At 44.0% G+C, this 13,806-nt stretch overlaps 1 protein-coding gene across 3 annotated transcripts in view; it reads left to right on the forward strand.

Moving 5' to 3' along the window:
* The window catches only part of LOC109481106, a 55,155-nt gene that overhangs the window by 35,021 nt on the left and 6,328 nt on the right, over positions 1-13,806 (forward strand). For all 3 annotated transcript variants that reach the window (XM_019783582.1, XM_019783585.1, XM_019783584.1), the window contains exons 8-23: positions 6,504-6,589; positions 6,803-6,856; positions 7,032-7,169; positions 7,850-7,958; positions 8,124-8,218; positions 8,328-8,424; positions 8,667-8,712; positions 8,878-9,029; positions 9,301-9,452; positions 9,815-9,937; positions 10,240-10,328; positions 10,729-10,915; positions 11,048-11,123; positions 11,366-11,497; positions 11,864-11,936; positions 13,399-13,582. In XM_019783582.1, the coding sequence (XP_019639141.1) occupies positions 6,504-6,589; positions 6,803-6,856; positions 7,032-7,169; positions 7,850-7,958; positions 8,124-8,218; positions 8,328-8,424; positions 8,667-8,712; positions 8,878-9,029; positions 9,301-9,452; positions 9,815-9,937; positions 10,240-10,328; positions 10,729-10,915; positions 11,048-11,123; positions 11,366-11,497; positions 11,864-11,936; positions 13,399-13,582 (1,793 nt within the window). The remainder of the gene's footprint in view (positions 1-6,503; positions 6,590-6,802; positions 6,857-7,031; positions 7,170-7,849; positions 7,959-8,123; positions 8,219-8,327; positions 8,425-8,666; positions 8,713-8,877; positions 9,030-9,300; positions 9,453-9,814; positions 9,938-10,239; positions 10,329-10,728; positions 10,916-11,047; positions 11,124-11,365; positions 11,498-11,863; positions 11,937-13,398; positions 13,583-13,806) is intronic.

A 13,806-nucleotide genomic window follows, 5' to 3' on the forward strand; every position in this document is an offset into this window, starting at 1 on the left:
TTGACTATCGTAATCTGACTTTAAAGTTAGCGGGCCACGTTTAGTTTGGCTAGCCGGCAATAGTTTGGTGTAGACAGTGAATCGAGGCGGGAGATTTGAAATTCTGCCCTCTCATACTTATTAAGTACCGTCATGCCTCCTTAATTAAATCCGGCCCGTTGAATTTTACACATTTATTATAAAGTTTGAGTTGTTGACTATCGTAATCTGACTTTAAAGTTAGCGGGCCACGTTTAGTTTGGCTAGCCGGCAATAGTTTGGTGTAGACAGTGAATCGAGGCGGGAGATTTGAAATTCTGCCCTCTCTTGGTCATTAAGTACCGTCGTGCCTCCTTAATTAAATCCGGCCCGTTGAATTTTACACATTTAGTATAAAGTCTTAGTTGATGACTATCGTAATCCTTGTTTAAAGTTAGCGGGCCACGTTTAGTTCGGAGCAGACAATAAACGCGGCGGGTGATATAACATTCTGCCCTCTTTTACTCATTAAGTACCATCCTGCCACGTTAATTAAATCCGGCCCGTTGAATTCGATACTTTTAGCCTATAGTCTTGGTTGTTGACTATCGTAATCCGACTTTTGAGTTAGTGGACCACGTTTAGTTCGGTATAGACAATGAACTTTGTATGTATGTAAAAGCGGCGGGAGATTTGAAATTCTGCCCTGTCATACTCATTAAGTACCGTCGTGCCTCGGTAATTAAATCCAGCCCGTTGAATTTCATACCTTTAGGACATAGAGTAGGTGTATGGCTACAAGTATCAATCTTTGAATTTAACGGGCCACATTTTGTTAGACGGCAGATACACTTTATACCCTTTCCAGCAGCCCACTCAGATGGCGTAAGATTTGAAATTCTGCCCTATCTATCATACGTAAGTATACCCTTGTGCCTCCTTAATCAAATCCGACCCATTGAATTTGATACTTTTAGTGTATATAGTCTTGGTTGTTGACTACCGTAATCCGTCTGTAAAGGCCACGTTCAGTTTGGTGCAGCTATAACTGCTGAGTACACATATCTCTTATGCCTAATTAGGCCCGCTGTCAACGGCCTAATTAAATCCGGCAGGTAAAATCTGAAACTTGTAGTAGACTTGTGATGTAATAAGCTATCATAACGCTTTTTTCAAGTTCATCTGCCATATTTTTTGGCTAAATTACTGATTTTTGGGTTTTCGAATCGGTACCCGAATCAGTTGCTATGTTCCATCTAGCGGCGAAACGCCGGCTGTAACGCCGGCTACGAATCGAAGGCTGAAACGCCGGCTAGCTTCACCTTGGTAGAAGTACGGCTCTGCTAGATTCTTGCGTCGCTGTTGGGTGCAGGGTCACTAAAGGTCATTCCCATCATGCTGTGGGAACCGTATTGTGTTCTATTGTCTCGCGAGAGTTAAGTCTATTTGCGGCCCTTTCGTCGTTGGGTGGCTCTCTCTGTTGTACCCATTCTGGAACCTTTCGTTCCGCCCGGACCCCCTACGCGCGTGGCAGAAGCAAGAGTGGAGTGACCCATTGTCAAGGGACGTAAATCGTCGGGCGGCGCTCCCGGTTTTCCCAGTGTCTGTTGTTTTTGTCAGTCAAGCTCAACCTCCTCGCCCCAACCTTGTAATAACGATACCCCCTGGGTTTCAATCACCTTTACTTAATGGGCACCGTGCCCCATTGGTCACAGAAAACAATTTAGCATATTCCGTGCTTCTGGTGGTGGATGATTGACACATGCGACAGTGGTGGTGACAGGCGCTGTCTGCACTCACAGCTACCCGCCAAACCGCCTTGATCTTGCCCTTGTCCCCCACTCCTTCCGTCATTACTAATCCATAATGCGTGTAAAAGTAGGTTAAGTCTGGCCCCGACATGTCGCTAGACGTGTTGGAAGCCGACCCTATATAATGCGACATTGAATGTGTGCCAGTGATGTACTTCCCAGCGATTGGCGGTCATCCCAACGTCCCAACCTGATAACCTCCGTGTAGCTAGGAATGGAGGTTTTGTTTTCGGTGTGTCTGTTTGTCCCCTTCCCTGTTCTTCCATTATTTCCACGTGTTAGACACCTCGGGGATACTGACAGCAAGTTAGGTCAAAGGTCTCAAAAAGGTTATTAGATTCCCTATGAAAAAGTTTATACGCAGGGTTTCCTTACCTTAACATCCTTACGTATATATCCTAGTCTTACATTTTAATTGCAATATTTGTCGCGTCGTCAAAGAGTAGCAAGTATGTTTTTCCTTAATTTCTTTACAAAGATACGATTTCAGCTATCTATATTTTACCTTTGACGTATTCGTATTCTTGAATATTGTCTTTGTTGTATTCTTGTACTAAAGACGAACGAACGGACGAACTAACAAACAAACTGAATCAAAACAACAACAGGGTTGTCTAGCCTTCCCGACTTGCCCCAAGCGGTGTTCTTTACCAGATGCCACCAGTGAACGGAGCATTTCACATCTGGTCGTTAGTCACAATTTCCTTGCGCCGTACGAAGCCGAAGTTTACCTTGATGATGATTAGTTACACACCTTGTTAAATCATGCAATCGTTGTTAAAACATTTTAAGACATGTAACATAAGGTCCCCTGTACAAGCAAACAGACACACAAACTCACAGCGCAGCAACTCAGCAAGAATATCTTCGTACTCAGAAGTATTGGAAAGAAAAAGCATAAACGGCGAATTCCAAAAGATTTACTCGTGCACATTTTGGATTGTATTCAAGAATCTGATCTTACAAGTTACAGTTATTCAAGACACGTACGTAGCGGAATTATGGCGGTTGTGCCGATCAGGTTAATGTCCCTGTTTGTGTCGGTAAAGGCGCTTGCCAAGACAGTGTGTGTGAGAGAATGGCAACAACCTGGTTGACACGAGTGACGCCGACTCTCAAAATTCGAATTCCTTTACCAGCTGTCCAGCTGTAGAGTTTCTGGCTTATTCAAGTAGGACGTGTGTGAATTCTTCAGTTATAGACGCCGACGAATTCCGAATCGTTTCATACTTTACTAGATGCGGTCAGGCGGCTTATTTCCGTTTCCGACAGCTGATAATTCTGATGCTCTCCTAGAGATTCGTGGATTTCCTGCCATACGAGTTGACCGCAACATTACCACATTCTACAACTATGATAAGCTCCTTGTTGAAGACAGCAGGAGTTTTATTGATAAAAGAAAAACCATGATAGAAAGCTCGCTCCAGCTGTGATGTGTGTAGTTAAACGCCTTGAAGTCGTTCCAAAAGACGTTGTTAGTTGGCCTTGTCCCACATGGCATCGCACCAGTCTGGTCGGATTTAGCTGAGATTCTGGACATATTCCGGGTTACGCCCTTCCTCCTCACCAAGCCAATATAGGCTGTATTAAACGCGAGAAGCGATTATTCCAGAACTATTGGCGAAGGAAACAAGATCTGGATTTATCTTAGGTCTCTCCATTTCCAAATTGGCGGTTCTGTATGTCACTGTGTTTACGGGAAGTACTTTGGGTTTTCGTGACTTTCAAGTTCACCCCATTTCCTGTGTCTGACCTTTTGACCTTTTATTCTCCCTACTTGCCACTTGCTGTCGACCTAGCTCTGTCCGGACAAACATACACACAAGCAAACAGACTAACCCACCCCAAAACAATACTCCCGTACCCGGAAGTTAGGATATTACAGCTTCAGACGGAGATTCAGGCAAAAGATGGATGATATCATAGAAATCTGGGATTGTACCCGAGCCGAGTAGGTCAGAAGGTGGGCCGAGTCTGGTGAACCATAGCGAAGTGGGAGATGCTTTCCACATGCTTTCATATCCACACTTGATAAACTTGTCCGAGACAAAGTCCAGGCCTCTCTAGTTCTAGGGTGTTTCCTCTGCGTGACGTCACGGCTTCCAGGCTTGGTTATTTGAACCTGGCCGAGTCAGACCTACCAGTAGTAGACATTTGGAATGTGGGCTTAGTTGTGTGTATGTGTATGTGTGTGTGTGTGTGTGGCGGGTCTTCATGCGTGAACATCTGAAGGTGAAATAATCCAATATGGATTAGAGTAGGGTGACACGATGTGCTTAGCTATAAAAGCAAGACGTAGTGAATTGTTGCACTACTGACTACTTCTAGTATCTGGCAAAAAGGCTTCATGCTTCACCTCAATTGAAGACGGCTGCTGCCCACCGACTTCCAGGTTTAACCGCCCAACATAGCGGACAATACGTGTATGTTCTAACGTGCTGTACAGCTTTATCGCACCTTTGCACCTACGTGACGTCAGTGAGCTTAGAGAGTAACCAACCGCCAATGCCGACACCAGGCATCTGATGAACGATCTTCCTTGAGGTAAATAGGTCCTTGATAAGAGTGGAAACCGTGTTCTTGTAGTAGGTCGTGAATTTTCCCTGGCAGTGTAGTTGATATTTCAGGTATCACACGCCCTGTCGCCAGTCTATCTTTGGTGGCTTGTCCTGATCTACTAGTATTTCACATAGTCTTAAACTCAACACAGATGTAAGATCCCTCCCACCCTCTCCTAGCAGTTCTGACAATGGCCATGGCGGCTAGTGTATTTGAGCGCGAGTCATTTTGCATCATGGAGCGGTGAAGCCACTGAGTCTGTACATGCCAGATTGTATTTCCGAAATCTCTTCTACTAAGATCTTTCCAATCTTTCGCCGTTCGTCTTCTTCTGTTGGCAACCACAACCCTTGAGCCGTTACCGTCGCTATGCTGAGTTAGAATCGGTTCAAGGTTGGCGTACTGGTTGAAGTTTTTAGCCTGTCTGTGAGTCCAGAAAACGTGCTGCCGTTCCACTCCATGGCCATGTCAGGAAATCCAAGATGCTGCAGATCGAACAAAAAAAAATCGAAGATTTCAACCCCTGGGAAGTATTTAGAGTGTTTTATGTGTTGTTTCGGCGCTGATTTTCATCACAGAAAAGAACTCACGACCTCTTGGTCCAGAGGCACGTTCACTGACAACTGGACTACGCACGTACATTGCTGAACATTAAATGCTAGCTGAACCTCAACAGTGGTAGCCTGGGTGCCATGCTCTTTGTATATATTAGGGAGCGAGTATGGGATCCCCGGTAAACATATAGGGTGGCACGCAGGCGACTCCAGTGGTCCTGTTTGTCACAAGGAGTAACTCAAGCTGGTGTGAGTTGTGCCTTCTAGCGCAGCCTGGAAGTCTGCAGCTTGAACTTAAAACATTGGCCTTCCCCCGGCCGTCTGTGTATAATACAACACAGGCCACGGTGAACGATCGCTCCATTGGAACAATTCTTGATAGTCTCTGCCCAAAGATTTAACGTTCTGCAGCTTGTGTTAGCACATGCATGCAAAACTGAAACCTTTCCATATTCATCCACGTCTGCGCTGTTTAAATCCTTTACAAATGGGAAGGTACGTAGATAACGATTCTAACTGTGGTGTAGTTCGTTAATCTTTTACATACGTTAACCTGAACAATGAATACCACGTAGTTGTCCAGTTTGTTGAACCTCATTTTGTGTCTCCCTGACCATGGCCACTACCTGGTCTGTCAAAATTCACAAACGTTTCCAATGGTTTTATTGACAGATTTGTGTTTTGCTTACGTTCTCCCGTTGATTTAACCTGGGAGTTTATTTCATAGAGTCAGAAGATCTCTAGAGTAGAAAACAGATGTCTGAAAACGTTTGAGCTAAGATTCACTGAAAGGCAAATATCTGCGTCCGCCTCGATGTCGATGGTCCTATGAAGCCACGTGGAAAGTCTTGATATGCTATTTTTAGAATAATTCAATAGTAAAAACTGGCAGTTGAAAAAATACGTCGTTTTAGACTGAAAGACTACCTAGAATTGAATACATCAAAAAGCCTTTGTCCCTCTCTGAAATCTGCAACCTATCTTGTGACATTGGACTAAATGAGACAACAGATAATTATCACATTTATCCATTACGGAATGCCTCTGGGCCAGAGTTTATGCCTTGACCTCTGGTTTGTTTTGACAGCCGGGGTGAGACGCCAAGGTCAGGTTCAAGATTAAGAACGTCTCAGGTTTCATCACAAGCTTTGGAAGGGAAAGTTCCCAACATTCCAAGACCATGAGATCAGATCCCGCTGTTTCAGGCCGTAGTTTTCAAACGTTTTCATTGACCCGCTGGGTAGATGCTGTGGGAGTCAAGGTGACGAGATTTGCAACACTTGTGGATGTATATCAACACAAGGTCGTGTGGAAGTGTCAGGCCTGGTGGGCATGGCATGTGGTTTACATCCGTCTGCCGCATTTTGAAACTTCCACGGATTGAGAATATAGTTCGTTGCGTTCATTGGTCCAAAGAAGAATCAACTGTGTAAGTTACATAGCTGGATACTGTCGTTGGAGACGTTACCTGAAGTTCTTAGACCGTTGAAGAAAATCAAAGTTCAGGTTCTGTTGCTGTCATAAATAGTCATAAACTTGTGATTAGACAAATCCAACCCGAACTGTTAAAATCTGACAAAGGTGATTACCTTGATGTGACGTGTTGTGTTTCTTTTTACAGCTGTTCAAGTAGGAAAGGGACATTTCTTCAACAAGGATGATACAGAGACTGTCGCGAGTGCCCCAACCTACGATGGCACCGGAAAGGTACTTTTCTTACAATCAATTCCAAAGATGTAAGATTATAAAGATGCATGCAAGCAACGCCGTGAAAGACTAACAAGCTCAAAAGTGTAATCATTCTGAAACAGTGCCTTCTCGTACGCTTCAGAAAAACATATTGTGTGTTTCATATTTAGGAAATGTAGACCATGAAAGATATTATATAATCTAATGTCTGAAACATATTTGTTCTCCTAGGTTCTCATCCATGACAACAAAGGAAAGGTTCTCATCGAACTAACCGGTGATGAGGTATGGATATTTTATCAAGGTCTTCTTTGATGGTGGTAACTTTTGATTCAGGAATATTTGCTTTGAATGCAGCATTCATGACCGTATATTCTTTGTGACAACTTCAGTAAATGTTAGTCCAACATTTGTCATAGCCCCTTTATACTAACTGCAACGTTTTTGTGTTTCTGTTCAGCCCGGTGCGAACTTCGGGACGTCCGTTGCTGTGGTAGACCTGAACGGCGACGGTCTGTCTGAGCTCCTGGTGGGAGCACCTCTGCACGGAGGGGACGACGAGCGGGGACAAGTCTGCGTGTACTTCAACACCGGAGAGGTATCTATATTTGTATCATTATTACTTAGCCCTTTGACGTAACGCACGTGCACCAACTTCGCGGCGGAGGTTGAGTGTTTTGCGTGACAGCAGAATGGTGCCGGGCACAGCTACGTGCATTGTATGTGGTGAAATGTATAGTTCAAGCATTTTCGCCATGAAAAGATCTTCTGACCCCCGCCCTGAAATAACCTCTATTAGGTGTATACAACTGACATACGATCCATTGAAATGCAAATCAGGAACACCAACATGGCTGTTAGGATCTGCCTTCATATTGCAATAAAAACGCTGTCTATACTATAGTATCACACCGACCGGTAGTTGTAGCCTATCTGAAGTTATCAAGTGAGGACAGCGGTGCGACGAGTTCCAACTCTGGAGTAGTTCCCAGATTCATCATCTTTACAGAAGCAAATTGCTCTTACGTTATACCAGTTCGTTACGCGGCAAAGAGGAACGACATGATGGTAAACAACAAATGAAAGCTAGGAATGCAGCAGCTGTCATAGAGGACCAATGAACAAGCCTCTTATGTATACAGCAACCGACAAATGAGAACAGGGCCTGAGGGCCGGATGCGGAAAATGGTGGCCAACATACCTGTCACACCTGATGAAGTGGTTAGATTTGTCTCTGGTCACATCCAACAAATACCTTCTCTCTCCGACTCTCTACAGGGGCTAGAACGTCGCCCGGAGGAATGCCTGTCAGGGTCCAGCACTGCAACCTCACGGTTCGGGGTCGCCATAGAAGCTATTGGAGACATCAACGAAGATGGATTTCAAGGTGAAATGTTGCATTTTACGAGGCTTTTCCCCGTTTCTTATCATTCAGTTTGAATAACAAGGAAATGCATGAATTAAAAAAGCTATGCAGGATTATTATGCAGAAATATATTTTGGGCTCTGAAACTTTGCTGCATTACCAATGGATGATGATATTTTATCCCAGACATCGCCATCGGCGCTCCGTTTGAAGACGACAAGAAAGGAGCTGTATACATCTACCACGGAACCAAGGACGGTCTTAACTCCACTTATGCACAGGTATTGCTCTCTGTTGTAACACTTTTGCATATGCCAACTGTTTATTATGCGACTGACATAATAAATGTTACTTGTCGTAGATGCTACAGTTGTTCTCTGTTGTTCTCAGAGAATTTCCTCGCTGGATGACTTTGCGCTGAGAGGGTTGAAGCTGTTTGGCGCCTCCATAGCGGGAGGGGCAGACATGGACGGGGACGGTACCAAAGGTAAGGCAACAGCTTGGCATTTGCACTCACGTGACGATGACGTAAGAGTGTCACTCGCGTGATGTGTCCGCCATATTGGATCTTTAAATTTGGTGAATTTTATCTTGTAGGAATGATCACACTCAGGCGTTTTATATACACAGCAAGAAGTTCCGTGGATGGTTGAGTAAGTGTTAAATTGATACAAAGTATTGAATTAAATGTGCCCTTTTATCCAAGAATATTGTCTGTTGTTATTACAGATATTGCCATTGGGGCCCCCGAGAGCAGCAAAGCTGTCATCATGAAGTAAGATAGATACACGATAAAAATAAATATAATTTGCATGACCCCACTTTTCTGAAGAAAATATTTCTTTCAAGCTTTCAAGCTTTTTATATTTACGTATGTAAATGTAGTCTAAGATAAGTATCTAAAATAGTCGCTAAGACACTTGCAATACGTGTTTTCCAGAGGAAAGCCCGTGATCGAGGTTTCTGCCCAGCTGGAACTGTACCCAGACAAGATTGACGTGCGGGAGTGCCGCATGAAGGGGAAACTGTCCCCCTGCTTCTACGCCACGGCCTGCTTCACGTTCAACGAGAAGAGGGCACCGACAAACATACGTAAGTCTGCTTATGGTTCAAACGTAGAGAGGGAATTTATATCACGATCTCTCAGGACGTGTCAATTTGCGGTGACCAGATCTACAACCAAAATTTCTGCAACTCGACCGCATTCAAATACTTAAGGACACAAATAACACACAGACACACACACAGACCCACGCACGCACACACACACACACACACACACACACACACACACACGTGCATAAAAAATGATAATGTTAATTATGAAGAAGGATATGAACTTTGATGGTCTATTTTACGGCAGCCATCACCTACACGATCTCGGCCGACGCTAACTTGAGGGGCGGGGCGTCGGAGAGCCGACTGGAGTTCTTCGGCCACCAGCACGACCTGAAGAGTGACACCACCCTGTACAACAACCGCAGGGCCTGTAAAAAACATGGCGTCTATCTCAAGGTTAGCAATTCCACACGGACAAGATGATACTGTGTGTGTGTGTGTGTGTGTGTCTGTGTGTGTGTGTGTGTGTGTGTGTGTGTGTGTGTGTGTGTGTGTGCGCGCGTGTGTCTCTGTGTGTGTGTGTGTGTGTGTGCATGTGTGTCTGTGTGTGTGTGTTGTATGTGGTATATGTGTAAGCTGTTTGTGTGAGTGAAAGAGTGTTTCTGTGTATCCGAGTGTGTACGTGCTTGCGGCACAATCAATATGGTTAAGAACCCATTCTTGGGATTAATTGTTATCATCAAATTATACTGATAAATACTACAGAAAACTTCCACCAATGTTTTGAAGGTAAAACTGTGATATCTGGTTCGTTTCAGGATGACGCGAGCGGGTTCCACCTCCCGGCGGAGTTTTCCCTGGAGTACGAGCTGACCTGGGAGAGCAGCGAGAAGTACAACGCGCCCTTCCTCAGGAAGAAGGAGGAAAATATTCGTCAGAAGGTATACTGTCTTTGACATTTTGTCGGGTATACGTAGCAAAGACGTTTTGAAATGTTTTGCAAGGAGAAATGTTGTTCTTCATTCAAAATATGATTCTTGTCAGAATCCATTATCTTTTGAACCTCCATTTGTAACAGTATATACATGTACATGTAGTGATTGAGTAACGCATAAAGATTGCAAATACGAAAGCTACGTGCATGTTGGATTAGTTAATTTCTATCATCGATACCTGACCAGGTTTGCAGACCTTATCAACCTAACTTGTCATATTGACTTCGGGCTTTGTTTCTAACCCAAAGGTGAAGTTTACTGAATACTGCACGGACGGTAGCGACGACTGTTACCGTCTGCCGAAACAGAACCCCAAACAGGCTGAAGCAACCAAAGCGTAAGTTAGTCACGAAAGTCTGCAGTTATTTTAAAACTCAATATCAAATTTTGCGTACGTACGATTGAATATGGAGGTACTAGTATGTGTGTGCATGTGTGGTGTGGACATCATCGTGCGTGAGAAAGCAAGATGCATTCTTATAGGAGAAGTTAAAGTTATGTATATTTTGATTCGATGTATTAACTTAGCGGATAGCGGTTATTTAATTAGCGGTAACCTATGGATTGATCATTTGACAAGAATGCCTGTAGATGATCATTTTACAAACGTGCAGTCAAGTATATTATGAAAATTCCAATGAAGAATGTAGTAAAAGGTGGAATTGTTCAACACCTAATAATCATGATTTGTTTTTTTTGTTTTTAACTTTTTGTCGCATTACCTCGTTTCCCACCAGAAAGAGTCTCGTACCCGACACAAACATGGCCGACACCGCCATGACACAACCACCCAAGGTTCCAACCACGATCAAGAAACTCGTCGCCTCCACAAAGAAGCCGGAGGTCTCAGAAACCAAGGCTCCGGAGAAGCCCTTAATGCCCACAAAGGAAACCGTAAACAAGGAGTCTGACCCCAAAATGGAGGTGAGAATATTTCCTCACTTCTGCTCATAGTTACTACTTTGGATATACATGTATATACATGCATGAAAAGGGATCTTCTTTGTACAATGCATACATTTGTTCCTCATTGTTAAGTCCATTTAATCCCTTCAGGTTGACGCTCTGCCTGCCGGCAAGCCTCACATCGTACCCGTAGACCAACACAAGATCAGACTATCCATAAAAGAAGGTAAAGTTGACCTAAGTAAGGTAAAATTGACGTAGGGAAATTGCATAGTAGATGTGTCAAAAGGCATTTGCATTTGCCAAAATAGAGAAATAGCATATAAGATGCCTCAAATGTATTTGATGTGTTGACTAAATTAAAGAAACCCGTTGTCGATGATGATGTTGATTGAGAAAGGTGTAGTGTCAGACTTTTGAGAAAGAGTTGTGAACATTTCATCACACTTCCGTTTTATTCCATAAAAGGTGCGACCACCACCTTCCACATGGGTGTGCACAAGCAGGAGCAGCGGCCGCTGGACTTGTTCCTGCTGTTGGACCTGTCTGCTACTATGAAGAAGGATCTGGCCAACATACAGAACCTGGTGTACTACCTCCGTATGTATCACTGTTCTAGATGAGTGGGTGGGTGGGTCTGTACTGGTGTTCTGGGTTTGTACATCTGGCAATAGACTTGTTCCTTGGGTGATTTCATAGTATCACGTAAGGCGTGGTCCTACCATTTTTCCTACATGATATTCAGCGAGGGTTTGGTAGCTACTGTATGTACTCGTACTACTATGTTACAAGGTAGTTGAATTTTGTACAACACATTTGCGATCATCAAAAGAGTGATTTGGTGTCGTGAACCTGTCTTGCTACGAATGAGACAGAGCTCTAGGTGGCATCGCCATTTTATACTTTTCTGTATTCATACCCGATTATTTGTAATATTGTTTATTGTTTTTTTTATCTCAATCCTAGGAACGACCATGTCTAAGGCTGCTCCTGACGTGCGCATCGGCGTCGGAACCATTCGACAACTGCATGACATGGGGTGAGCGAAGATCGTATGTTAGACGGACCAATGGATCTGTATTTGTTATCGTTGCTTTATTTGAATCGCAAAACAGCACAGGATACTATCGGATACAGCCACAGCGTTGTATCGTCATGGTGGATTTTATATCGTAGTCCTTTTACATCAAGATCATTGTGACACAGACAAGCATTTGGTAGATACTTTCATGCGAAAGAAAGAAAGAACAATAAATGAAGCATTTGGACTTGGATAAGCTGATTATCAAGCAAACTACCAATACTAAGTTCAAGTTTCTCTCCTTCCTACAGCTATTTAGTCATCTTCGTTTCTCGGTGGCTTCTTGCAATTGCGTCTCCTGCTTTCAGCGTTAGCGTACCAAGAAATGCTGCCGTACATGTGGATGTTGCTTATGAGTTAGACAGCTTGCCCCTCCCCTGGCTTCAATAGCAGTAACAGTCGATGGCACATGTTTTGTTTTAAGGGCTATTTCATTTAAACCGTTTAGGAATGTAGATGAAACGTTTAGAAAATAAATTGATTTATCCATGTAGGTTCCTGGGAGGTTTAAACTTTGAACTTGTTTTTCGAAGTGCCCATGGGTATAAGGGTACGAGTGTGGCGCCCGAAACTTCGATTGCATGTTATGGAAAAGCCCTGAAAGTTTTGTATCTCCCATACTGTAGAGCTGCACGAGGCAGCAGCGCCTCCGTGCGTCTGTCTACGGTACTGTCCAGGTACCGTCCGTCCGTGTCGGCCCTCAGCCCCGTGTGGGATCCCAACCCTCTCCGTCGTCCTGATGACAAACACATTACACACTTACCGTTGGAGAGGTATTTCCAACAACACGTGGTAGCAAACTGCGCTGTGTAGTTCTACTTCTATTAGGCAAAATCTGCTCGCTTTAGGAGTAGCAAAATCCGGACGGATTCCCACCCTTGCCAGCAATAATATACATGGCGCCAAACATAGACTGTTCGGTACTATGGCAATAAGTCATTTCACAGTTCCAAGTGCGCATGTTAAGTCGTGTCTAGGCCAAAGTCTTGAATTTTGACCAAGGTTTAGAACTATGAGATGACTTATTGCGTGATTGTAAATTCCCACGTCACTCACGGCCACAACAAGCTTCGCTTTCCAAATTTTTGTTTGACATTCTAAATTGCGAAGTAGTGAGAAGAAAGCTAGAAACACGCGCTTTTTAAAAAGCTGATTGGCTTATTTTCCAACTGTTCCGGTAGAAATCTTTTCCTTTCCATAATACTGCTTTGTGTCGTGTTCAGATGAAAACAGCACTGCCGATTAAAAAATTCGAAAAAATGAGGAATGCACTATCAAAATCACTTGAACCAATCGTACAAAGATGTCAGATCGTACAAAGATCTAGTACTCTCTCCGTACTGTACAACACATAAAAAGTGTGGTCCTTGTTATTGTGACAATATTTCGATGTTAGAACCTTGTTTTGTGCTCCCCGCAGCTACCAGAGTTCCCGCCCCTGTACCGGAGCGAAGTGCCGCCAGCCGTTCGGCTTCCACGCCGCCCTGCCCCTCACCAACCAGTTCAACCTGCTGGAGTTCTTCCTGCGCCGCCTCACCGTATCGGAAGGGGTCGCTAGACCCGAGGAAGGGTTTGACGCCATGTTGCAATCGGCAGCATGCACGGTGAGGAGATCAAGGAGATACATCTTTTCCTTTGCTGGAACAGAGTCTAGCATTAGATTGCTCATAAAAGCAAGAACAATGCAATCAGAGATAGCCAACTTCACACCTTGGCGTCAACCACTCTCAGAACATACAAAACCACAGTGCAGAAACTTAGACAGATACAGACACACACACACACACACACACACACACACACACACACACACACACTGTAAAAATAA

Source organism: Branchiostoma belcheri, unplaced genomic scaffold (assembly GCF_001625305.1).
Source record: "Branchiostoma belcheri isolate BF01 breed outbred unplaced genomic scaffold, Haploidv18h27 scaffold54, whole genome shotgun sequence".
NCBI classification, from domain to species: Eukaryota; Metazoa; Chordata; class Leptocardii; order Amphioxiformes; family Branchiostomatidae; genus Branchiostoma; species Branchiostoma belcheri.